This window comes from Dipodomys merriami, unplaced genomic scaffold (genome assembly GCF_024711535.1).
Source record: "Dipodomys merriami isolate MVZ:Mamm:240054 unplaced genomic scaffold, mDipMer1.0.p SCAF_297, whole genome shotgun sequence".
NCBI classification, from domain to species: domain Eukaryota; kingdom Metazoa; phylum Chordata; class Mammalia; order Rodentia; family Heteromyidae; genus Dipodomys; species Dipodomys merriami.
The window spans coordinates 130,676-157,933 of record NW_027204459.1 but is presented as its reverse complement, the minus strand read 5'-3'; the positions used below and the strand labels follow the sequence as shown (position 1 = coordinate 157,933).

General features: G+C 45.8%; 1 protein-coding gene across 6 annotated transcripts; it reads left to right on the top strand.

The window, feature by feature from the left end:
- Positions 1-27,258, top strand: Adnp2 (ADNP homeobox 2). 6 transcript variants are annotated; one of them, XM_070038784.1, is made up of 4 exons: positions 1-78; positions 9,010-9,130; positions 19,222-19,311; positions 22,011-27,258. In XM_070038784.1, the coding sequence occupies exons 2-4, from the start codon at positions 9,023-9,025 to the stop codon at positions 25,362-25,364; spliced, it is 3,552 nt and encodes a 1,183-aa protein (XP_069894885.1). In that variant the 5' UTR covers positions 1-78; positions 9,010-9,022; the 3' UTR covers positions 25,365-27,258. The 6 variants fall into 6 exon arrangements, with proteins under 6 accessions (XP_069894885.1, XP_069894887.1, XP_069894886.1 ...); XM_070038786.1 differs by having other exon boundaries at positions 10-82; XM_070038785.1 differs by lacking the exon at positions 1-78 and adding an exon at positions 937-1,008.

The window sequence follows — 27,258 nt, the reverse complement described above, 5'->3', positions numbered from 1 at the left end:
GGCGGGGGTCCGCCGCGTGGGCGGAGGACGCGGCGGCGCTGCGACGGCGGCGGGACGCGGCGCTCCTCGCGCCCGGCGGTAGGTACGGCCGGCCCGGCCTGCGCCGCGACGTTCCCTCCCCGACCCCCGCGGCCCGCCCGCCGTCCCCGCCGCGGTCCGCCGCGCCGTCCCCGCGGTGCCGCCTCGGGCGTCGGGGACGCTCGCAGTGCGCGGCTCCGGGTCCCGACGCGCCCGCCCCGCCCGCCCGCCGGTCACGTGGGAGCGGGGCCGCCCCGGGGGGAGGGCGGGGACGGGGACCCCGGCCGTGGGGAGGGCGTGCGGGGGGCCGGGCCGCGGCGGCGGGGCCGCGGGCGGCCGGGGCGACGCCGGAGGGGCGGGGCGGGCGGGCGGGCCGCGGGGCGGGCGGGCAACGGCCGGAGGGAGGGCGGGGCGGCGTCGCGGGCGCCGGGCCGGACGCCCCTCCGCGGCGACCCGGCGCCGGGCCGGGCGCCCCGCGCGGTGGGACGCGGCGGCGGCGGCGGGGTCCGGGCGGCGGGGTCCGGGCCGCGCCCGCAGCCGCCCCGCCGCGCGGGCCGGTGGAAGGGCGGCCGGGAGCGGCTCCCGCGACGCCCGCGCCGGCCACCCGCGGCCCCGCTTCCCGGCGGACGCCGTTCGCACGGCGCCCACAAACGTTTGGTGTGGGAACGCAAGTTTCAGCGGCGCATTGTTCCAGAACAATCGCCTCGGCCCCGGACGCGTCTGTGGCGAGCGGCGGGGACCGAGCGCCGCTGAATGAATGGGCTGCCGGCGGCCGGGCCTGAGGCGAGGCCGCGGCCGGGCGCAGCGCCCGGTGCCGGGGCCCGCGGGGCGCGGACGGCCTCACGGCGGCCGGGCGCGGCTCCCGCCCTGCGCCCCGAGCGCCGCGCCGCCCGCGGGCGCCTCAGGCCGACCCGCACCGCGGCCCGCGGTCTCCCGGTGCGGTGCGCCGGGTCTGGGTTGGAAGTGGGCGTCGGCAGCGTCGGGGATCGGGTAATTTCGGTCCTCTCGGGTGTGTGTGGAGAGGGGCGGGAAGAGGAGGGCTAAAGAGCAATGCCGATTGGGCGAGTTTGGTCCAAGTATCTTTTGTACCTGTGTGTAAGTACCAGTGACACAATGGCGCGCGCGCGTGTGCGTGTGTGTACACACTAATATTTTGGTGCTGGTCCCGGCGCTTGAGCTCAGGGTCTGGTCCCTGAGGTATTTATTTATTTTTTTATTTTTTTGTTGGTTGTGGGGCCTGAACTCTGGGCCTGGGCACTGTCCCTCAGCTCTTCAGCTCAAGGTTAGCCCTCTACCACTTGAGCCACAGCACCACTTCCGGCTTTTTCTGTTTATGTGGTGCTGAGGAATCGAACCCAGGGCCCCAGGCATGCAAGGCAAGCGCTCTACCACTGAGCTGCCTTCCCAGCCCATCCCTGAGATTTTTTTATTCAAGGCTATCCCTCCACCACTTGAGCCACACCTCCACTCATGTCTTTTTTGGTGGTTTATTGGAAATAAGAGTTTTATGGACTTTCCTGGGCTGGATTTGAACCGCAATCCTAAGTTACAGCCTCCTGAGTAGCTAGGTTTACAGGCATGAGCAACCAGTGCCCTGTCTCCCTTTTCTCCCCCATTATATATATTGAAGTGGAAGGAGGGAAAGGCTAAATTAGGACATGTATGATAGGAATGGATCCTTGGTCATGGTGGGGAGTGATAATAGATAATATTTTCACATGAAGATGTTCTGGGGTTTGAGGTACACTTTTAATTTGAAACCCAAACATAGACTGTGTTACTGGTACATTTGTGACTGCCCTTACCTTTTTTTTTTGTCAGTTGTGAGGCCTGAACTCTGGGCCTGGGTGCTGCCTGTCAGCTCTTCAGCTCAAGGCTAGCACTTTAGCTACTTGAGCCACAGCACCACTTCCGGCTTTTTCTACTTTTGTGGTGCTGAGGAAGCAAACCCAAGGCCTCATGCATGCAAGGCAAACACTCTACCACTGAGCCACATTCCCAGCCCCATCCACCCTTAACTTTAAGGAGGTAAATCCTAGCTTTCCATCCTGCCATCACCCTTTGGCTGTTACTGCCCTGTTCCATTTTTGTGGGAACATAGAAGACAGTCTGGTGAAGGTTGTGTGAATGAAAGGGCTCTTCAGTGATTTGAACACAGACCTACTCAATGTTAATGTGTCTTTTAAAGCACAGACTTTGCATTTTAAAAGTCATTTTGACAAATGCAGTAGTGATAGTAGACACTATGTTGACTATGAGCTAACAACTTATGGCAAGGACAGGCACATGCAGGGAAAAACTGGGAGAGTGAAGAAAGGGGTTCATTTTCAAAAAGAAATGTATTAATAACCTCACAAACCGATAAACCCCTCTGTACATTATGTTAAATAATTATCACTTTGAACTCAGGGTCTAGGCACCAAAACAGCCAGTAGTGCTGTGGTTCAAGTGGTAGAACACTACCCTTGAGCAAAAAAACATCAGGGATAATGCCCAAGCCCCTGACTTTAAGCCCTAGGAATGGCACAAAAACAACAATCACCAAAAAAGGCTTACTAATTCTGGGGGTTAGGAATTTAGACAGGGACTGGGGAGATTGCTTACCTTGCTGCAGTGTGAGGATGTCTGGAAGGTAGCATCTGGGGCCAGAACCTTCCAGAGGTTCTGTGGGGGAGATGAGCCTCTGTGGAGTGTTTGCATGGATGAGCTTGGAACTAGAAAGTGTGGCATTTTTGTAAATGTCGTAGTCTTGGAGTTGATTCTCAAGGCATTGCTTTTCCATTCTTGACTGATTGAGGCAGCCACAAAATTCTGCCCAGCCTTAGAGGGCATCACTGTCTTGGAGGGCATCACTGTCTTGTAAGAAGGGCATCACTGTCTTGTAAGAAGGGCATCACTGTCTTGTAAGAAGGGCATCACTGTCTTGTAAGAAGGGCATCACTGTTGGAGGGCATCACTGTCTTGTAAGAAGGGCATCACTGTCTTGTAAGAAGGGCATCACTGTCTTGTAAGAAGAACATCACTGTCTTGTAAGAAGGGCATCACTTGGAGGGCATCACTGTCTTGTAAGAAGGGCATCACTGTCTTGTAAGAAGAGCATCACTGTCTTGTAAGAAGGGCATCACTGTCTTGGAGGGCATCACTGTCTTGTAAGAAGGGCATCACTGTCTTGTAAGAAGGGCATCACTGTTGGAGGGCATCACTGTCTTGTAAGAAGAGCATCACTGTCTTGTAAGAAGGGCATCACTGTCTTGGAGGGCATCACTGTCTTGGAGGGCATCACTGCCTTGGAGGGCATCACTGTCTTGTAAGAAGGGCATCACTGTCTTGGAGGGCATCACTGCCTTGGAGGGCATCACTGTCTTGGAGGGCATCACTGCCTTGGAGGGCATCACTGTCTTGTAAGAAGAGCATCACTGTCTTGTAAGAAGAACATCACTGTCTTGTAAGAAGAACATCACTGTCTTGTAAGAAGGGCATCACTGTCTTGTAAGAAGGGCATCACTGTCTTGTAAGAAGAGCATCACTGTCTTGTAAGAAGGGCATCACTGTCTTGTAAGAAGGGCATCACTGCCTTGGAGGGCATCACTGTCTTGGAGGGCATCACTGCCTTGGAGGGCATCACTGTCTTGGAGGGCATCACTGCCTTGGAGGGCATCACTGCCTTGGAGGGCATCACTCTCTTGGAGGGCATCACTGTCTTGTAAGAAGGGCATCACTGTCTTGTAAGAAGGGCATCACTGTCTTGGAGGGCATCACTGTCTTGTAAGAAGGGCATCACTGCCTTGGAGGGCATCACTGTCTTGTAAGAAGGGCATCACTGTCTTGTAAGAAGGGCATCACTGTCTTGTAAGAAGGGCATCACTGCCTTGGAGGGCATCACTGTCTTGGAGGGCATCACTGCCTTGGAGGGCATCACTCTCTTGGAGGGCATCACTGTCTTGTAAGAAGGGCATCACTGTCTTGGAGGGCATCACTGCCTTGGAGGGCATCACTGTCTTGTAAGAAGGGCATCACTGTCTTGTAAGAAGGGCATCACTGTCTTGGAGGGCATCACTGCCTTGGAGGGCATCACTGTCTTGTAAGAAGAGCATCACTGTCTTGGAGGGCATCACTGTCTTGTAAGAAGAGCATCACTGTCTTGTAAGAAGGGCATCACTGTTGGAGGGCATCACTGTCTTGTAAGAAGGGCATCACTGTCTTGGAGGGCATCACTGTCTTGTAAGAAGAGCATCACTGTCTTGGAGGGCATCACTGTCTTGTAAGAAGGGCATCACTGCCTTGGAGGGCATCACTGTCTTGTAAGAAGAGCATCACTGTCTTGTAAGAAGAGTGTCTGGGCTGGAAGGTAGAGTTGTATCTACCCTCAGGCAACTTTGTGCAGACTATAGTGGAATACTCTCATTTGCTTGGTGCAGATTTTGTCCTGGCTTTGGTCTCTGGGAACCACCAAGCTGGTTTCTTCTGTGTTTTACAGACATGACTCATCATTTTCTGAGCAACTATAACTTTCTGGCCTAGAATACTGGGCTGGTCTTGTCTTTGCTGCAGCCTAGAATGGACCATTTTCCCAAGGAGTTCTAGTTTTTATTTTTGATAGAAGGTGCTGTTTGAATATTAAGATTGAGGCTTCAGATATACCCACTAACTGGAGTCTGGCTTCCTCCAAGCTTCCTTCTGGATAGAGCTGTGGAATAAAAGTATATATGTACGCACATTTTGACATTATATCTATAATCTGTATGTTCCAAATGTGAAGTTATATCAGTGCCTTGTAGTGTGTTCAAGTGCCCCAGGGTTTTTTTCAGATATTTAAGAAGTAGCTTTATTAGTTGGGCATTGGCTCATATCTATATTCCTAGCTACATTCAGGAGGTTGAGGTCTGAAGATCACGGTTCAAAACCAGCCCAGGCATGAAAGTCCATATGACTCTTAACCACCCCAAAGCCAGATGTAGAGGTGTGACCCAAGTGGTAGAGCATTCCCCATCCTCTCTTTCTTCTGTCTCATACATACACAGTTTTATTGATACATCTGTCTATTTCTATATATATTTTCTTTTTCTTTTTCTTTTTTTTTTTGGGTCCAGTCGTGGGGCCTGAACTCGGCCTGGGCGCTGTCCCTCAGCCCTTCAGCTCAAGGCTAGTGCTCTACCACTTGAGCCACAGCGCTCCTTCCGGCTTTTTTTCTTTTTGCTTATGTGGTGCTGAGGAATCAAACCCAGGGCCTCATGCATGCAAGCAAGCGCTCTACCACTGAGCCACCTTCCCAGCCCCTATATTACTTTTCTTTATATTCATATGTATGTATGTACATTACATACCATAGAGGACCTGTTTGTTTTGTGTATGATGTAGGTATTTGACTTTTTTTTTGGGGGGAGGTCAGTTGTGGAGCTTGAACTCTGGGCCTGGGCCCTGATCCTGAGCTCTTCAGCTCAAGGCTACTGTTGTACAACTTTGAGCCACAGCATCACTTCAGGTTTTCTGGAAGGTAAGAGTCTCACAGACTTTCCTGCCCAGGCTGGCTTTGAACCACAATCCTCAGATCTCAGCCTACTAAGTGGCTAGGATTACAGGTTGAGCCACTGGTGCCAAGCTGTATTTGACTTTTTTGAGACAGAACCTTGTAGCCCAGGCTGTTTTGGAAGCTGCTATGGCTTCAAACTTGAGATTCTTTTGCTTCAGGAATTACACAGCTGTACCACTTTGCTTGACTGTTCATCTGTTTAAAATGTGCAGTTAGAGGCTTTTAGCTACATGGTGTTGGTAATATTTCATCAAGTTGGTTGATTCCTTTTTTCAAAGTTTGGTTTTGTAACCTACGCTGGCCTTTAACTCATTATCCACCTGCCTCCACCTCCCAAGTTCTGAGATTACAGGCATGTGCCACCACATGGGGTTTACTTACTTTTTTTTTTAAAGAGAAAACAGATTAGAATACTAGTACAAGAGAGACACAGTGGGCTGCTATACAAAGAAATGTAGCACTGCTGTTATATATGGGGTTGGGAAGAGACTTATGAAACTACTAGGGATTTTGCTTCTCTCTTTGGGACTTGCTGATTGATAATTTTTTTTCAAGTATGGTTTCAGTAGATTGTATGGGAAAATCACACCATATCCATGTTCCCCATTTCAGGCACTTTGTTTGCCTCCACATTCCATCTGGCTCTGGGTATTTTCTTGTCCCATTACCTCTCTTTGAGGCTTTAAAGGGAGTCTTTTCTTCACATTCCCCTCTGACAGAGTGGCAGAACCAGACCCTGGTTTAGTGGGGCACAGTCTCTTCGAAACTGCTTCCTGCTGGATAGGAGTGTAGAAATGTCCCTGTTTGTGTGTTGCTGTGGCTGAGGATTATGGGGCAGTCCAAGGAGACTAAGGCTCCTTGAGTCTAATTGAATAGTAGAATAGAATTGTATGGAAGCGCTGGTCCAGGGGACTGAGTCACTGGATGGCAGTCTGGAAGATTGGCTCAAGTTGTAGAGTATCAGCCAAGCAAGTGAGGCCCAGTACCCTCTCTCCCTCTCCATCCCCCCCAAAAAAGAAAATCACTGAAGGTCAGACAGTAGAAAATAGAACCAGACTGCATCATCTGTAACTTTTATAATCGCCATCTTGGAGACTCCTGCCAAGAATAGATGATGTCCTCCATGAGAGGAGTAGTAGAAAATAAAGTATGAGGAGAGAGGCAGAGTCCTCATGTGTACTGCAAATGAGGGTTTGACATAGGATAGATAAGCTGTCCACCCTTGTGGATTCTTTCCATTTGACTTTTTTTCCTTTGGCTTCTGTAAAGAGCTCTCCTAGCCAAAGGGGAAATAGATAATTCCATCCCAGATTCTGTGTCTCAGGTCCCTGAACCCCCCAGACACCTGAGAGGAGGAGGCCTTTGGGTCTCTGAAGTTGCTGATATGAATAGGAAGAATTTCTTCTAAGTCTCCCCCATGTGGGCTACTATTTTGTGATGAATTTTTGGTAAAAGAATTTATTTGGTAAAAGAGTTTATTGAGATAGGAAAATAAGAGAAAGCAAAGATTAGGCCATGGTACAAGAGAGATACAGTGGGCTGCTGTACAAGGAGCATAGCACAGCTATTGCTGGCTGCAGCATTGGAACATTTCCCCCAGCATCTGGAATATGGTCATTGTGTAAAAAAGAAACCTGGCACCGGTGGCTCATACCTGTAATCCTAGCTACTTAGGAGGCTGAGATCTGAGGATCACAGTTCAAAACCAGCGTGGGCAGCAAAGTCCATGAGACTTTTTTTTGGGGGGGGGTCCAGTTGTGGGGCCTGCACTCTGGGCCTGGGCGCTGTCCCTCAGCTCTTCAGCTCAAGGCTAGCGCTCTACCACTTGAGCCACAGTGCCACTTCTGGCTTTTTTCTTTTTGCTTATGTGGTGCTGAGGAATCGAACCCAGGGCCTCAGGCATGCAAGGCAAGTGCTCTACCACTGAGCCACCTTCCCAGCCCCATGAGACTCTTATCTCCAATAAAGGACTCAGAAAACTGCAAGTGGAGCAGTGGCTCAAGTGGTAGAGTGCTCACATTGAGCTGAAGAGCTGAGGGCCAGTGCCCAGGCCAGAGTTCAAGTATCATGACCGACAAAAAAAAAAAAAAGAAAAGAAACCTTGCTCCCTTAGCCAACACCTGTAGCCCCAGGTAACCACTGTTGTACTTGGTGTATTGTATGTGTAGATCTATTCTGTGCACTTCCTGTGAACACCATCATACACATGTGGGTTTTGCTATCTGGCTTCTCTCCCTCAAAATGTCTTCAAGGTACATTCACACAGTAGCATGTATTTGTGCTGCTTTTCTTTGTATGGCCCAGAAAAGACATGTATAAATGGTATTTGTTAATATTTGAGTTGTCTGCACTTTTGATCATTCTGAATAATGCTGCTTGAACACTTGACAAGTTTTTGTATAGACGTTTCATTTCCCTCCAGTGGAAATTTAGATGATACCTTACATACTTTGTCCTTTTTGAAGTACTGACAGACTTGCAAACAGGCTGCAGTATGTATTTTGGCATGTATAAGAGTTCCATTTTCTTCATATTCTTGCTAATAATACATGCTGTTGTCCTTATTAAAAAAATAGAGATACCATACCTAGTACAAGACATCTACCTGGTTTTGGTTTGTATTTCCCCAGTGGTAGTGATTTTGAGCATCTTCTCATGTGTTTAATGGCCAGCTGTATATTTGCTTTGGAAAAAGCAAATCTGTTTTTAGAATGTTTTTCCACTTAAAAATTGGATTATTTGTATTTCAATTGTTATATAAGAATTCTTTACATATATTATGGATATGTTCTATATCAGAAATATGAAAATGTTTCCCATTTTATGAAATTTTTTGCTTTCTTGATGGACAGAGGCACTAGAAATTTAAATTCTGTTTTTGTTTTCCTTCCTTCCTTCCTTCCTTTCATCATTTGTTTATTCATGCGTATCCTGGGGCTTGAATTCAGGGCCTGGACACTCATTGTTCCTGAGCTTTTGTGCTTCTAGCATTCTTGGAACTCCATTTTAGGCTTTTTTGCTGTTTAATTGGAGATGGTCTCACAGATTTCAAACCATGATCCTCATACCTCAGCTTCCTGAGTAACTAGGATAATAGTAGGAGCCACTGTCACCCTTCTGTTTTTTGTTGTTGTTGTTGAATTTTTATATTTTTGTTGCTGATACTTTTTGGTATGACTGTTGCCAAGTCTTAAATCCATAAAGATTGTTTTCTTGTAATAATTTGTAGTTTTTTCTCATTTTTACATGTAGGTATCTAGTATCCTTTTGTGTGTGTGCTATAATGAAATAGTCCAGCTTCATTCTTTTGCATGTGACTATCCTAATTTTCCCAGTATCATTTGCTTAAACTAATTCCCTACTTCTAGTGCTTTAGCAGCCCTGTTAAAAATGGTATTATTGTGTTTTTTATATGTATATATTTAAATAGAATACATGATATGATTTTGTTTTCTTTTAAGGAAAATTTCAAAAATGTTTCAAATTCCTGTGGAGAATCTTGATAACATCAGAAAAGTTCGGAAGAGAGTGAAAGGCATTCTTGTGGATATTGGCCTTGATAACTGCAGGGGCTTGCTGAAGGTAAGTGGCTGCAACTAACAGTCAGGACTACAGGCACTAGAGGTGGTCTCTGGAGGTAAGGAGATTTTTCTTTTTTTTTCTTAGGAGTTTCTGAACAATGGTTGAGTCCTCCTGGTTAACCTCTCAGATATCTGTGTGAAAGCATCCTTAAGCTTATTTTCGTATTTACGATTTAGTGAACTTTTTTTTTTTTTTTTTGTCGGTCATGGGGCTTGAACTCTGGGCCTGGGCACTGTCCCTCAGCTCTTCAGCTCAAGCCTAGCGCTCTACCACTTGAGCTACAGCGCCACTTCCTTTAGTGAACTATTTAAGCTATTTAAGTAAGTCAGGTTTTAAAAGCTTTTAGGAGGGATTTTTTTTTTTTTTTTTTTGATCATGGGGCTTGAACTCTGGGCCTGGGTGCTGTCCCTGAGCTCTTCAGCTCGAAAGCAGCGCTCCACCATACTTCCACTTCTGGTTTTCTGGTGGTTAGTTGGAGAGACAAGAATCTCACAGCCTTTCCTGCCAGGGCTGGCTTTGAACAGTGATCCTCAGATCTCAGCCTCCTGAGTAGCTAGGATTACAGGTATGAGCCCCTGGCTTCCGGCTTAGGAGGGATTTTAAGATGGGATCTTACTGTGTAGCCCATACTGACCTTCAGGTCTGGATACAAGAGGATCCAGAGTTTTTAGCCTCATAAATTCTGGGAATACAGTATGTGCCACTATGATGTAGGGGGAATTTTCATAGTCCTTGGTTATAATTTTTGTTGATGTTAATATGTTGCATTATTTAATGTTTTAGCAAAAGAAGACAATTCGCTTCTCAATTTTGATGATGTCAACAAATGCTGATCAATAAATGGGCAGGCTCACATGAGATAATAAGATTTTTTTTTTCTTTTTTTTTTTTTTTTTGTCCATTGTGGGGCTTCAACTCGGCCTTAGCACTGTCCCTCAGCTCTTCAGCTCAAGGCGAGCACTCTACCACTTGAGCCATAGCGCCGCTTCTGGTTTTCTGATGGTTTATTGGAGTTTCATGGACTTTCCTGCCTGGGCTGGCTTTGAACCGAGATCCTCAGATCTCAGCCTCCTGAGTAGCTAGGATGACAGGTGTGAGCCACTGGTGCCCGGCTAAGATTTCTTTTTCTTGTCTTTTTCCCTAGATGTGTGAACTTGTGAGCAGTCATGAAAGTTTCAAAGTTAAAATCATAGTCAAACTTTGTTTGTTATGCTATATTTTTACCCTTTCTTACAACATTAACATATATGGTTGGCATTTGTAATTTTAAAAAATTAGGAAAGGTTTGCTGTCTATTCTTAAAGTTACTGAGAATTCTAGACATGTTTTGTGCATAGCTCTAGAAATTAGGGGTGTCTGCTTTGAATTTTCTGTTTGTGTTTTTTTTTTTTGGTCCGATAGTGGGGCCTGAACTCTGGGCCTGGGTGCTGTCCCTCAGCTCTTCAGCTCAAGGCTAGCACTCTACCACTTGAGCCACAGTGCCACTTCCGGCTTTTTTCTTTTTGCTTATGTGGTGCTGAGGAATCGAACCCAGGGCCTCATGCATGCAAGGCAAGCGCTCTACCACTGAGCCACCTTCCCAGCCCTCTGCTTTGAATTTTTACAATTTTGGTTTAGAGTACTATGGCCTGGGAAGAGCTCAGTTTTCTTTCTTTTCTTTTTGCTTGTTTCTGTGGTACTAGAGTTTGAATTCAGGGCCTCAAGCTTGCTAGGCTGTTGCTCTCCCACTTGAACCTTTAACCTTGCTTTTTGCTGGTTATTTTGGAGATGGAGTCTGGATAGACCTTTCAGACTGAGCGGTCCTCAAACAACAGTCCTCTCTGTCTCAGCCTCTGGAGTAGCGAGTCTTACAGGTGTGAGCTACCAGTATCCTACCCTATTTGGTTTCTTAATATTTGGATTTCAGAGTTGAAGCAGACTTTACTTATACATAACAGTCTGTTCCAGGGTTCCTATCATTGGCCAGAATTAACTTTGCTCTCAAGTAGATAATTTGTATTAATTTCTGAAATGCCTCAAGTGAATCTGCTCACATGTTTTCAGAGAGATCTTCACCTTCGAGCCCTTCCTGTTTTCTTCAGAGCACTTGTTGTGCAATACTTGGTATTCACTGTTTGTCTGCCCTCCCCTGCCCGGGACGTAAGAAGGCAGAGGCCTCACTGTCCTGCTACTCAGTCGGATACTTCGTAGCTTTTTGTTGTTGTTGTTGTTGGTTGTGGGGCTTGAACTCTGGGCCTGGGCGCTGTCCCTCAGCTCTTCAGCTCAAGGCTAGCGCTCTACCACTTGAGCTACAGTGCCACTTCCATTTTCTGGTGGCTTATTGGAGATAAAGAGTTTCACAGGCTTTCCTGCCTGGGCTGGCTTTGAACCTCGATCCTCAGATATCAGCCTCCTGAGTAGCTAGGATTATAGGTGTGAGCCACCAGCGCCTGGCTTTCATAGCCATTTTTGGAATGAATAAAAGTAAAACCCAAGTTAGAGAAACACTTTAAAAAGTGGCATATCCAAACGTCATCTTGCAAGTGTAAGGATAGAAGAGACAGCAAAAATGGAATTGCCTTGGGTAGATCATATTGTTCAGGAATAGTTCTAAATGAGATTTAAAGTTCTTTGAAGGTTTGCCTAGAAATCATGTTTTAGGCACATGGAGGGAAAGCCAAGGTAATTATTTGTAGAGAAGACTGATTACAGTGTATTTGCTGAGCAGATCGAGAATGGAAAGTCATATGACTGGGAGAACTTGCAGAGAATGTAAGTAGAAAGTCACACAGGTAATTTGCACATGGAGGGTACTCTGCCAGAATGGTGGTGATGGTGGTGCACTTCCCAAATAGACTGAACATAGTTTAGTTGCTAGCCAGTAAACAGAAATCTTTGTATTTTTGGCTCTTGACGAATGGTGAAGCTTGGGCAAAGAGTTCATGTTTGGCCCCTCAGCGTCTTCATAGGCAGAAGTACACAGACAGGTTGAGCCAGGGTTTGTGCCCTTTTAGGGTGCCGACAGTCTGCAGGTGTTAGGACAGTTGAGGGGCATCTGTAGCGCAGAGGAGGCGGGGAGGGTTAGTGAGCATACAGCCTTTGTGGAAATGCTTTGTTTAAAGTTTGTTTTTGTAAAGGATGGGTACCATGAATTTAGAATGATGACTGGTCAGGTGGGGTTGAGAGAAGAGAATTATGACAGGGGTAACATTGATCAAGATGCATTGATTGTAATAAACTGACAAGTTAAATTGAAACCCTTTTGCATGGCTACTTAAAGATAACTTAAAACAAAAGCCACCATGACCAGGTTGATGGCTTCTCATCATACCAGGCTGAGGGAATTAGAATTTAAAAAATATTTGTGTGTGGGGATATTAGTTGAAATTTATAAAAAAAGGTATAAGAATAAAGTTTAGTATGACAACATTCATTAATCTTTGTCTAGATTCACAATTTGGTGAACCTTTTATCCCATTTGTTTTAATGTTTTCTCTTGGAAGTATAGTACACACTTAACATATGATATACCTCATGGCTCTTTTTACTTAAAAAAACTCCATTCTGACATTATTACAGGGTGTATCAGGCTGGAGAGTGGAACATTGCTAGGGTATTTGTCTTAATCGTGTTAGCTCTATTCCTTCGATGCTGGATCCAGTCTAGGGTCAGGTGCTGTATTTGTCTCTTTAGTCATATGATTTGAATTTTTAATGTGAATTAAGATTTTATTTATTTATATATATATTTTTATGTCGGTCGTAGGGCTTGAACTCTGGGCGCTGTCCCTGAGCTCTTCAGCCCAAAGCGAGTGCTCTACCACTAGAGCCACAGTGCCCCTTCTGGTTTTCTGGTGGTTTATTAGAGATAAGTCTCACAGCCTTTCCTGCCAGGTCTGGCTTTGAACCGCAATCCTCAGATCTCGATCTCCTGAGTAGCTAGGATTACAGGCATGAGCCACTGATGCCCAGCTTTGAATTAAGATCTTAAAAGTACAATTATGTTACATGATTCTCCCCCCCCCCTTTTTTTTTTTGGACAGCTGTGGGGCTTGAACCCCGGGCCTGGGTGCTATCCCTGAGCTCTTTTGCTCAAGGCTAATGTTCTACCACTTTGAGCCACAGCTCTACTTCTAGTTTTCAGGTGGTTCATTGGAGATAGGAATCTGGCTTCAAACCATATTTCTTGGTTCTCAGCCTCCTTAGCAACTAGGATCATAGGCATAAGCCACCAGCACCTGGCTTTTCTTCCCTTTTGAGAAGAGGCTCTTACTGTGTAACCCATGCTGGCCACAACTTGGCCATCTTCCTTCTTTAGCCTCCCAAGCCAGGGAATTACAAGTTTCTGTCACTGCCTGGTTTGGTTTGGTTTTGTCTTTTAGATAAAAAAAAATCAACGGCTGGAGTTTTTTTATTCTTGAGTTCTTAGGCTTTTTGTTCTATGGTGTGTGTGTGTGTCTGTGTGTGTGTGTTTTAACTGTTGTTTTTAACATAAAATCCTATGTAGCCCAGTCCTCTTTGCTAAGATAATAGGCATATGCTACCACACCTGACTCAGATCCTTAGTTTTTGAGTGGAGTTGAATGTGCTCTTAAATATTAATTTTTTTTTGTCATCTAGAAATGTTTTAAGACTGTTTACTGACAGAGATATGGGAGCATTTTAGAGGGGAAAATGAAAGATTTAATATTATTAAGCTCTAGTTAGTAATTATTGATTGGGTTAAACATTCTTTTGGGAGAAAGTTTTGAAAGTTTAAACAGTGTGAAAATTCCTCTTAAAAAATATACACAGAGGGGCTGGGAAGGTGGCTCAGTGGTAGAGCGCTTGCCTTGCATGCCTGAGGCCCTGGGTTCGATTCCTCAGCACCATATAAGCAAAAAGAAAAAAAGCCGGAAGTGGCGCTGTGGCTCAAGTGGTAGAGCACTAGCCTTGAGCTGAAGAGCTGAGGGACAGCGCCCAGGCCCAGAGTTCAGGCCCCACGACCGGACACCAAAAAAAATAAAAATAAAGAAAATATACACGGCCGGGCGCTGGTGGCTCACGCCTGTAATCCTAGCTACTCAGGAGGCTGAGATCTGACGATCGCGGTTCAAAGCCAGCCCGGGCAAGAGAGACCGTGAGACTCCTATCTCCAATAAACCACCAGAAAACCGGAAGTGGCGCTGTAGCTCAAGTGGTAGAGCGCTCGCCTTGAGCTGAAGAGCTGAGGGACAGCGCCCAAGCCCAGAGTTCAAGCCCCATGACTGATCAAAAAAAAAAAAAAAAAAAAAAAAAAAAAAAGAAAATATACACAGAGATGAAAGTAAAGGTTTATGTGCCATTATTTCAAAATGTTCTATATCTGTGTACATATATGTAATATATATAATACACACGTATATATGCATATATATGTGTATATATATACATGTACGTACATGTATATATATACACATATATATGCATATACTATATAGTCAGGGTGGTGTACAACTGTAAAATGGATGTCTTGGGGGCAGAAGGATGCTAAGTTCAAGGCTAGCCAGGGCTACATAGTGGGCCCTTGCCTCAGTAAACACTAACAATACAAAACAAATGTAGGAGAAATGAGGGTATTGATTGCCTAATAACCAAGAGCCACAAGTGGTCATAACACAGAAGTGGAAGGGATGAGTGATACTTCTGTGTGTATGTGTGTGTATTACCTAGAGACTACCAGGTACATTTGTCTGATGATTAAATTGTACTCTCTTAAGTTACTGCCATATTTAACTGTTAATAGATAATTATGATAAATGATACCTGAATTTATTAAAAAGTATTATTATTACTAGAAGCTTTTGTCATTTTGTAAGTTCTTAATTAACAACTACTAGAAAGACAGGAGAAGTCTTTGGAGAGTTAACATCCCAGGCTTATTGAGCTAAGGGAATTCATGTGACCATCTCATAGAAGTATAAGTCCCTCATTGCTTCTACCCTCACCTTGCAGGGATTACTAACTGTACTTTTTCTGACTACTTCCTAGGAAAGGTCTCCTTCCAGGGTATGACTTTCTCCGTGTCATCCTCTTCTTCCTGGTTGTTTTATCTGAGGGGGCCTCTAACCCCAGTTCAGGTGCAGAGTGTCATAGGTTAGAGTAAGACACGTAAGCTAATATTCCTAAGGCTGGGTTGCTGCCACTTTGAACTGCTTGGAGGGCTTTAAAATTTGGATGCCCTGCTGGGCACCAGTGGTCACGCCTGTAATCCTAGCTACTCAGGAGGCTGAGATCTGAGGATCACGGTTCAAAGCCAGCCCGGGCAGGAAAGTTTGTGAGACTTTTTTAAAAAAAAAATTTATTTTTTTTATTGTGAAAATACTATACAGAGGGGTTACAATTACATGGGCAAGGTTTGTGAGACTCTTATCTCCAATAAACCACCAGAAAACTGGAAGTGGTGCTGTGGCTCAAGTGGTAGAGCATTAGTCTTGACCTGAAGAGCTAAGGGACAACGCCCAGGCCCAGAGTTCAAGCCCTACAACTGGCGCCCCCTCCCCCTCCCCCCCCAAAAAGATACCCTGAGCCCTTTTTCATTAACTCTTTAGACACCTACATGTATAAGTAGATACTCAAATTTGTTCAACCATGTGTCAACATATGTATACTTTCCATTTATTTTTTGGTAAATCTTAGTTTCTTACTGCTGGCTCCCTGTGACCGTGAGAAGCATTTCTTAAGCTTTTCTACCTTTATCTTGCAATATGGTGTTTTGGTTTCCTTCTTTTGTTGTATTTTCAAATACAATAATTTGAAAGAATTATTTCAAATGTGAAATACATGGGTGAAAAATCTGTCACCAGCCACCTAAATCCTACAGAATTGTTGAAGTTTAATGGTTTTGTTCCCTGTTTCCCTATTTCTCCATTGTTTCACCATCGGTCTTGGGGCTTGAACTCTGGGCCTGGGTGCTGTTCCTCGGCTCTTCAGCTCAAGGCTTGAGCCACAGCACCACTTCCAGTTTTCTAGTGGTTTATTGGAGATAAGAGTCTCACAGACTTTCCTGCCTGGGCTGCCTTTGAACTGTGATCCTCAGATCTCAGCCTCCTGAGTAGCTAGGATTACAGGCGTGAGCCACCGATTCCCGGCATATTTTTCAATGCATTTCAAAGAAACTTGCAAGCATCCATACATTTTACTTTTGATTAGTTGTTAAGCAACTGATTTTTAATGTATGCACGTTGCACGTTGTATATATCCTAGAAAGGCTTTGTGAGCCTTTTTCCATTAGTTTGTGTGTGTGTGTGTGTGTGTTTGTTTGTCGGTTGTGGAGTGTGAACTCTGGGCCTGGGCACTGTCCCTCAGCTTTTCAGCTCAAGGCTAGTGCTCTACCACCTGACCCACAGCGCCACTTCTGGTTTTCTGGTGGTTATTGGAGATAAGAGTGAACTCATGAACTTTCCTGCCCAGGCTGGCTTTGAACCGTGATCCTCAGATCTCAGCCTCCTGAGAAGCTAGGGTTGCAGGCATGAGCCACCAGTGCCTGGCTTTCCTTTCTGGTTTGTGGTGGTTGTTGTTTTGTGTTTTGTGTTTTTTTTTTTTTTTTTTTTGTCCAGTCGTGGGGCCTGAACTCTGGGCCTGGGAGCTGTCCCTTAGCTCTTCAGTTCAAGGCTGGCACTCTACCCCTTGAGCCACAGCACCACTTCTGGCTTTTTTCTTTTTGCTTATGTGGTGCTGAGGAATTGAACCCAGGGCCTCATGCATGCAAGGCAAGTGCACTACCACTGAGTCACCTTCCCAGCCCCTGTTATTGTTTTGTTTGTTTGTTTGTTTTTGAACTGACACTGGTGACACTGGTGCTTGAAATCGGGGCCTTATGCTATTACTTGGCTTTTTCCACTCAAGGCTGGTGCTCTACCACTTGAACCATACCTTTACCTCCTGGTGTGGCCAATGTTTTTGTTTATTTTTAAATTTGCTTGTCTTTTTTTTTTTTATGCTGGGGGGGGGGTGTTTAAAACCCAGTATCTGGAACACATTAAACAAATGCTTGATATCTTAGCTATATCTCCAGCCCTTAATTTTTTTTTTTTTTTTTGGGTCCGGTCGTGGAGCCTGAACTCTGGGCCTGGGCGCTGTCCCTCAGCTCTTCAGCTCAAGGCTAGCACTCTACCACTTGAGCCACAGCGCCACTTCCGGCTTTTTTCTTATGTGGTGCTGAGGAATCGAACCCAGGGCCTTGAGCATGCAAGGCAAGCACTCTACCACTGAGCCACCTTCCCAGCCCCCAGCCCTTAATTTTTTTGAGATAAGATCTTGCTATGTAGCTGAGGCTGACCTTGAACTCCTAATTCTTCTGCCTTTACCTCAGAGTAGAATACTGAGATTACAGTCATGCTTGGCTTTTATTGGTTCCTTTTGAAGTAGTGTTAGCAATAAAATTGTTTATTGTTTTAATTCATAGTATGACTGTTTTCCCAGCTTAGTGGTAAGGTTTTACTTGCATCATTTTTTGCACTGTGCACGTGCGTGTGTACACACACACACACGCATGTGTTTGAGTGTGGGCGTGCATCAGTCCTGGGGCTTGAACTCAGGGCCTCGGTACTGTTCTTGAGCTTTTGTGAACCATACTGCCATTTCCAGCTTGTTAGTAGTTAATTGGAAATAAGAGTCTCACAGATTAACATGTCCTGGCTAACTTAGAACCTTGATCCTTAAATCTCAGTCTCCTAAGTAGTTAAAATTACAGCCACCTATGTCTGGCTTTTTTTGCACTCTCTTAAAGGAGCAAGCATCTGTTTTGAGTGAGAAAAAACTTATTTTATCTGAAACAAACCTCTGTATTCTAGATCTCAGTTGAAATATCTACCCTGAAAGATATTCAAAAGATAACACACTTTGCTCTCATGCTCTTAGGACAAACACATTGAATAGAAGTGGCACAATGCTGTTTAAATGACAAAGTAAATAGGACCCAAGAAACAAAGGACTTCTTAATTTTTTTTTTGTCATATAGTTTCTAGATGACTCTTATGTTCTTGATCCCATATATGGTGTATACATGGGCACATCTGAGGGAAGCTAGAAGGGGGTACAGAACTAGAGGAAAATGGGTGAAAAATACAGCAGAGGGTCCCATCAGCTACACTGGACATTGATGAAAGTGAACTAAGCAACTCAAGAGTGGTGATGTGAGGGAGGGAATGAGAGAGAAAGAGGAAACAGCTGACATGAAGCAAAAGGAAAGAAATGTACAAATCATCCAATTTGGAAGACATAGTTTCATTGTTAAAGTCTGTAGAGTTCATAAGCTTTGTTAATCAAGACAGTGACAATTAGCATTGTGAAGGCTAAAAATGTGTTGGTGACTTTAACTAAGTATCACTATGCACAATACTGTGAAATTTATGTAATTAATCTCAAAGAAAAGAACTGTTGAAGGTTAAAAAGTCTTTTACTTTGAAGTGCTTTGTATACATTCACAAAGCCACATGAGTTTTATAATCCTTATATACACTTAAGCTTTGTATATAAAAACATACATGATTATTATAAAGTGTAATCTATTTCTTAACAAAAATAATTTTAACTTGGACCAGTTCAGCATTTCCTCAGCTCTCAAATGCCGTGAATACTGTTGTCAATTTGCCCATGTAGATTTCTTAGATAGCAAGTATTTTAATTTATTATGTGTTTAATTACTTGGGCTTGTATTCTGCTCATTCATGCCTCCAGTTCTGGCTAATTGGAGGTAATAGTCTCATGGACTTTCCTGCCTGGATTGGCTTTCAACCATTATCCTCAGATCTCAGCCTCCTGAGTAGTAGTTAGGATTACAGATATGAGCCTCTGACTCCCAGCAGACACTAAGTGTGTTGTTGTTGTTTTTTAGGTATAAATAAATGTTTTGTCAGGCTGAGGATCAAATCCAGGACCTCATGGATGCTAGGCAAGCCCTCTACAGCCACTAGCCTTGTGGTTTTTATTTTGAAAACAGTCTGGCCAAGTTGCCTTGGCTAGTTTTTAGACCTGGGGTCTAACTGCCACAGCTTAATGCTACACATTACCATGTCCTATAAATAAATACTATAAACACTTCTGTATCTCTTGAATTTGTATAATCTTTTTGTCTCTTCATTTTTTTAAAAGGACCTTGAAGACTTTGATCCAGGAGAGAAGTACTTTTATAACACATCATGGGGAGATGTTTCTCTCTGGGAACCATCTGGAAAGAAAGTGGTATGCGATTTTGTAATTGTTTTCCATTAGGCGCAAGTGAATTTAGACTGGGGGATGGTCACAGATAATGGGGCAGCTGGTGAATTAGTGGGAGTCGCTGCTCAGGAAGTTGATAAGAAAGCATAGCTAGAATCGATAATCTAAGAGGAGTGTTGAAGTTTTATTTTTTCCTTGGTTGTGGGGCCTGAACTCTGGGCCTGGGCACTGCCTCTCAGCTCTTCAGCTCTTTAGCTCTTCAGCTCAAGGCTCTCAAGCACTATCACTTGAGCCACAGTGCCACTTCCAGCTTTTTCTGCTTATGTGGTGCTGAGGAATCAAACCCAGGGCCTCATGCATGCGAAGCAAGCGCTCTGCCACCAAGCCACCTTCCCAGCTCCGCTTTCAGAGTTTTCTGAATACAGAATTGGTATAGTGATGAGACAAAGTTATTGTTTGTCCTTCTCTGTAACTGTTCCGAATGCAGTAGAGTGCCATAGCGTTAGGTTCACAGACACGCGGTGTTACTAACTTTCTAGATAGTTGGGCTGTGCATGTGACCATGGCCCTGTGGAAAGTTGACGTCACCCAGTGGTACCTATACGGTCTCGGATGGTTCACCACTGATGCTTGCCACAGTGATGGTGTGAGTAAACCTGCACTGCAAGTGTACAGAAGTACATAGATTACATAATAACTCGCTAAGTGTTGTTAATGACTATTGCTGGTTTTGTTTTTTGTTTTTTTTGCTGGTTGTGGGGCCTGAACTCTGAGGCGCTGTCCCTCAGCTCTTCAGCTCAAGGCTAGCACTCTAGCTACTTGAGCCACAGCACCACTTCCAGCTTTTTCTGCTTATGTGGTACTGAGGAATCGAACCCAGGGCTTCATGCATACAAGGCAAGCGCTCTACCACTGAGCCACCTTCCCAGCCCCTGTTACTGGTTTATATACAGTCACACATTGCTTAATGATGGTGATAGGTTCTGAGAAATGGGTTGCTAGAAGATTTTATTGCTGTGACATGAGAATATCATAGAGTATTCCTTACCCAAACTTACATGGGAGAGCCTATTGAACACCTCATTCCAGACCTATACAGCATGGTACTGTAACTGAAAACCCAGGCAGCTGTAATATAGTGGTATCTGTCTATTGGACACATCTGCACCTAGAAAAGGCACAGTTAAAAATGCTGCGGAAAAAAAGGTAAAAGAATGTACCTACCTAGGGCTCTGACCATGCATAGAACTTGCAGAACCTGTGCTGTTCTGGGAAGGGTAGTTGTAAGCAGATGCTAATGCCCAGGGCACAGCTCTGTGCTGCATTGCATGTAGGCTACACTGCTTATTTTATGTGTTTATCCTTTTTTCAATAATAAGTCAGTTTTAGCTTACTATTATATTTTCACTTTATAATGTTTTGTTGTTGTTGTTGGTCGTGGGGCTTGAACTCTGGGCCAGGCGCTGTCCCTCAGCTCTTCAGCTCAAGGCGAGCGCTCTACCACTTGACCCACAGCGCCACTTCCGGCTTTTTCTGCTTATGTGGTGCTGAGGAATCGAACCCAGGGCCTCACACATACGAGGCGAGCACTCTATCACTGAGCCACCTTCCCAGCCCTCACTTTATACATTTTTAACTTTTGTAATAATAGCTAGCTTAAAACAATTGTCTCGTGGAATTTTTTTTGTCGGTTATGAGGCTTGAATTCTGGGCCTGGGCACTGTCCCTGAATTCTGTTCAAGGCTAGTGCTCTACCATTTGAGCCACAGTTCTACTTCCAGTTTCCTGGTAGTTCATTGGAGATAAGAGTCTCACGGACTTTCCCACCTGGGCTGACTGAACTGCAATCCTTAGATGTCAGCCTCCTGAGTATGATTACAGGTGTGAGCCACCAGCACCTGGCTGAAATATTTCTTCTTTATGTACATTTATTTACCTATTTAAATTTGTTGTTGTTGTGGGTCATGGGTGTTGGACTCTGAGGCTGGGCGCTGTCCCTCAGCTCTTCAGCTCAAGGCTAGCTCTCTACACTTGAGCCACAGCTCCACTTCTGGTTTTCTGATGATTAGTTGGAGATAAGGGTCTCATAGACTTTCCTGCCTGGCCTGGCTTTGAACTATGATCCTTAGATCTCAGCCTCCTGAATAGCTAGGATTATGGGCATGAGCCCCCGTGCCTGGCTCTATTTAAAGTTTTGTTATCCCCGCTTCCCTCTCTCTTGCAGTTTTTTCTTCTTGTCTCCACTATAAGTTGTATAGTTCATTTTCAACATCCTGTAAGCTAGGGCATATCACTTGCTCCCTCCCTCTTTCCCTTGTTCTCTTCTTGTTCTCACTCCTTCCCTCTCTATCTCTTCTTTCCTTTCCTCCCTCCCTCTCTTCTTCTCTTACCCTCCTTCTCTCCGTCCTTTTCTTCCTCTTCCCCTCTCCTTCCCTCTCTCCTTCTTTCCCTGTCTTCCTTTCCTCCTCTCCCTCCTTCTGTCCCTCTTCTCCCTCTTTCCTCTCTCTTCCTCCTCTCTCCCTCTCTTTTCCCTTCTTCCTTTCCTTCCTCTCTCACTCTCTTTACCTTTACCTAGGCCTACAAAGGGTCAGATCAGAATTTCTGTTCTGCAGTTCATGTTGGTGTCCCACCAGATGAGCAAAAGAAACATGAAATATTGTGCAGAAGGTGGTCCCTAGAAGCTTTTTACCCTGCCTAAGACTTTGTTGTTGTTTTTTCAACAGAGGTACAGAACAAAACCATACTGTTGTAGTCTCTGCAAGTACTCAACGAAGGTGCTTACTTCGCTCAAAAATCATTTGCATCGTTACCATGAAGATGAGGCTGACCAGGAGTTGGTGATCCCCTGCCCCAACTGCACGTTTGCCTCTCAGCCCAAGGTGGTGGGGAAGCACTTTAGGATGTTCCATGCACCTGTTCGGAAGGTCCAGAACTACACCGTAAACATTTTGGGTGAGACAAAATCCTCTAGGAGTGATGTGATCAGCTTCACATGTTTAAAATGTAACTTTTCGAACACTTTGTACTATAGCATGAAAAAGCATGTGTTAGTAGCCCATTTTCATTACTTAATTAACTCCTACTTTGGCCTGAGAACTGAGGAATCGGGGGAGCAACCTAAATCTAATGATACTGTTTCTGTGGACAAGAGTCCCTCGTCTGACAGATACTACTGTAAGAAATGCAGCGCCAGTGCTGGCAGCCAGGACGCTCTGATGTACCATATTCTGACCTCAGATGTTCACAGGGACTTGGAGAATAAGCTGAGGTCTGTGATTTCAGAACATATCAAGAGGGCGGGGCTTCTGAAGCAAATGAATATTGCCCCCAAGCCAGTGGCCCGCTTGGCCATACCACCGAACAGCAGTGCGCCAGGCATTGCAGCTCCCCCACCTTGCTTCCACCTCACGTTGCCACAGAACAGTCAAAGCACAGCCACAGTGCAGCCAGTGACTGTGGCCCCCGGCACTTCAGGGAGCCTCACTCATTCTCCCCCTGCTGCTACCCCATCCCATGTGACTCTAGTCTCCAACCCTCTGCCTGTGTGTCAGAACAGTATCACCCTACAGCCCTCAGGTCCCCCACCTGTCTTTCTCTCCCATGGGGTTCCACTTAACCAGCCTGTGAACCCTCCCGGGAGGTCCCTGAGTCAGCCAGCCGGGTCTGGGAATAAGTCTGTTGGAGCAAGTGTCTGCCCCATGAGTCAGACTGTACGCCCTGGGGTTTTACCCCTGACCCAGCCTGCGGGCCCTGTAAGCAGACCTGGGGGCCCTGTGAGCAGACCTGCAGGCCCTGTAAGCAGACCTGGGGGCCCTGTAAGACCTGTGGGGCCTGTAAGCAGACCTATAGGGCCTGGTGTACTTCCTGCTGGTCCCCCTGTCCCCCCAGGGGTTCTGCAGGCCACTTCACCAGGAGTGATCTCGGTGGGTCGGGCAGTCCCAACAGGTATCCTTCCTGCGGGCCAGGTGGCCCCTTCAGGGGTCATCCCTGGACAGACAGCGACTTCTGGGGTCTTGCCCACTGGTCAAGTTGTCCAGTCAGGGGTTCTTCCAGTTGGCCAGACAGCCCCAACACGGGTCCTCCCTCCTGGCCAAACAGTTCCTTTGAGAGTTCTCCCTGCTAACCAGGTGGTCCCTTCTGGGCTGCTGTCGTCCACCCAGACGGTCCCCTCAGCTGTCGTTCCCGTGAACCAGAGTGTCAGCTCTGGTGTTCTTCAGCTCAGTCAGCCTGTTGCATCAGGGGTACTGCCTGTGGGCCCACCGGTCAGGCCTGGCATGCTGCAGCTCAGCCAGTCTGTTGGCACCAGCATCCTGCCTGTGAACCAGCCAGTGAGAGCTGGAACTTCACAGAACACCACCTTTCTCACATCAGGCTCTATTCTCCGGCAGCTCATCCCTACGGGGAAACAGGTGAATGGAATCCCCACCTATACACTGGCCCCTGTGTCTGTCACTCTGCCTGTACCTCCTGTAAGTGGCCTCACGACCGTCGCACCTCCCCAGGTGCCGGTCCAGTTTATGCCCTCAGGCACAGGCACACAGATGGCCAATTCTTTGCCCAGCTTGCCTTCCCCGCAGGTGCTGGTGAGTGCTGCCCCAAGCGTGTTTGTCCAGGCTACCTCACCTACTGCAGATACCAGTCAGGTGCTCAAACAAGCCAAGCAATGGAAGACCTGCCCAGTTTGCAACGAGCTCTTCCCCTCCAACGTCTACCAGGTTCACATGGAGGTGGCTCACAAGCACACTGAGACCCAGCTCTGTCGGGTGTGCAATGAGCTCTTCCCCTCCAACGTCTACCAGGTTCACATGGAGGTGGCTCACAAGCAGAGTGAGTCCAAGTCCAATGAGAAGCTTGAGCCTGAAAAGCTGGCAGCATGCGCCCCGTTTCTGAAGTGGATGAAGGAGAAGACGGTGCGCTGCCTCTCCTGCAAGTGCCTGGTCTCAGAGGAGGAGCTGATGCACCACTTACTCACGCACGGCCTGGGGTGTCTCTTCTGCCCAGGTACTTTCCATGATGTCCGAGGCCTCCTGGAGCACAGCAGGACTAAGCACCTGGGGAGCCAGAGGCTGTCCGTCGACTACAGCAACAGAGGCTTCCAGCTGGACTTGGATGCCAACGGCAACCTGCTGTTCCCTCACCTCGACTTCACCACCATTCTGCCGAGAGAGAAGCTTGGTGAGCGCGAGGTCTATCTGGCCATTCTAGCTGGGATACACTCCAAGTCCTTGGTGCCTGTGTATGTGAAGGTGAGGCCCCAGCCCGAGGTTCTGCCCAAGGTTCCCAGCAAACAGAAGCTGACCTGCCCCTTCTGTTTTGGTGCATTTGCAACGGCCGATGCCTATGAGCTGCACCTGAAGGAGCGGCACCACGTCATGCCGACGGTCCATACGACGCTCAGGTCTCCAGCCTTCAAGTGCATCCACTGCTGCGGGGTCTACACTGGAAATATGACTCTGGCAGCCATTGCTGTCCATCTGCTGCGTTGTAGAAGCGCTCCCAAAGACAGCAGCTCAGACCTGCAAGTCCAGCCGGGTTTGATTGAGAGCAGTGAACTGCTGTTAGTCAATGGGGAAGTGATTCCTGACTCCACCTTTCCTGTAAAGAGAAAACTGCCAGACAGCCATGTGGGGACAGAGGACCAGAGGGATGGGGAGGAGGCTCCACTCATCCTAAATGCAGAGTCAGCTCCAGGTCCTGAGAAAGGGGTGAGTGCTGTGCCTTTGAAGAGACAGAGGAATGAAAGCAGGACAGAGGGACAGGTAGCCAACGATGACGCACTTCAGGTCTTAGCATTAGATCCGAAAAAGTATGAAGGCCGTTCGTATGAGGACAAGAAACAGTTTCTTAGAGATTATTTCCATAAGAGACCGTATCCTAGCAGAAAAGAAATGGAACTCTTGTCTTCATTGCTGTGGGTGTGGAAAATTGACGTGGCTTCATTTTTTGGAAAAAGGAGATATATTTGCATGAAAGCAATAAAAACTCGAAAGCCCTCTGTACTTCTAGGCTTTGATATGTCTGAACTTAAAAATGTCAAACACAGGTTGAACTTTGATTGTGAGCCACAAAATCTATAAAAAAGTGAAGGCCTAGGGAGTGATTGGTTCTGGCTGACTTTGACACACTCCTGTGCTCTGCTGATGTGCCAGTGTCTGCAGCTCTTCAGGGGTTCCAGGTGCTCAGAAAGACTTCTGTTAAGGAAGCAAATAGTTCCCAGATTTACTCTTTCCTGAAGTTCTATTTGTAACAGTTATTCTTTTTCTTTTTCTCCCTCTGTCATATAAACTAAATCTTTTGGTATTCCATGCACGCCTTGTTTTCCTAGTAGTGTCAGTATCAAATCTTAAAAAACCTGAAGTCTACAAATACTTATTTTTATTTTCGTTTTAGGAAATTTCTGCTGGTTTGAGAATACTTGATTAATTGAGAATTACAGCATTGCTCTCCCTCAGCTTTATGGGCAGCACTAACAGCACAGTTCCTGTTTAGAGCATTGTGGTGTGTATGGCTAAGAACACACTTCTAAGCATTAACTTTTACTGATGAGTCTGAATGCTATTTGCTTACAAGGTTGTAATTTTCATTTGCACTTTTTCAAGTTTGTCTCAGAAAGCTGTGTGGAGGGTTTTTTTTTTTTTATGGTAACTCATAGAAAACCAAATGTTCTGAGCCTGATATGTGGTGTACAGCTTATAATCAAGTGTTATTTTATAAATAAAATCTTTGTAGGAGCAGAAATACTTTGCAGTGTAAATATTCTCTATTGATACAGTGACAAGTCACTTCTCCATTCAAAGACATGACAGTAAATCTTTAGTGCCTTTAGAATAAAAGTTAAGAAAACACATCCAGAACTCTTACTTGAATGCTCATAAACTAGCAGAAAGGAGGGGTCATGACATTCAAGCATTTCATGCCTGCCACTGCTTGTGGACATGACCTGAAATGGAGATGAGATTTAGGTACAGAGTGAAGGGGTGTAAACCAAGAGCTCATCTTTGTGGTTGGAGTAGCTTGGGATAGTACGGTAGATAGAGTTGGATAAAAGGCTTTTTCCTCTGGCCTAGGTGTCCAAAGGAATGAGACACAGGGTATTGCTGAAGAATCTCCATTATATCACTATTGTATGGAAGCCAAACCTTCTTTAACCATACACTGTAAAACGAAGCACCAGAAGTAGTAATGTGGACCGCTGTCTGGTACCGGTGTCATCCTGCTGAGAGGAGCCTGTCCCACTCGTGCAGAGTCTGACAGCTTCTATGAAGTGCTACAGTGTTGCTGTATTTTTACAAATACAACACTTGCATGTGATGGCTGTAATGTGCATTTCGAGGCGGTTGTAACTGTTGGTGTACTCTGTTGTAAATTCAGAGCTTGTTGGACTTTATTTTACCTATTGTTTTCAGAGTGTCTATTTTGAATTAAAAATTATTACACCACTGCAAATAGAACAGATTAATTCTTTTCACTTTACATTTCTGTGAGCCAGGGGTGGCGGCACGGATCTGTGCCCCATCGGTTTGGGAGGCTGAGGCAAGAGGATCGATCGAACCCTGGAGTTTGAAGAGTGCCCAGGTAACACAGCGAGACATGTCTCATTAAAAACAACAACAAAAAAAAATTAGCAGCTAGGCACAGGTAGCTCATCCCTGTGATCCTAGCTACTTAGGAGTTTCAGATCTGAGGATTAAGGATTGAAGCCAGTCCAAGCAGGAAAGTCCGTGAGACTCAACACCAATTAAATTGCCAAAAAGCCACAAGTGGAGCTATAGCTGAAGTGGTAGAGTGCCAGCCTTGATGGGGAAGTACTAAGGAATAGCACCTAGGCCCTGAGTTCAAGCCTCAGCACCAGCTAAGAAAAATAATGACTGACAGAATCTAGATACGGCTATAGATAATCGCTTTTATGTTCTGAAAGCTTGTCACCGTGTAAAATAAAGCAGCGTGATGCAGAGTGCTAACAATAGATGT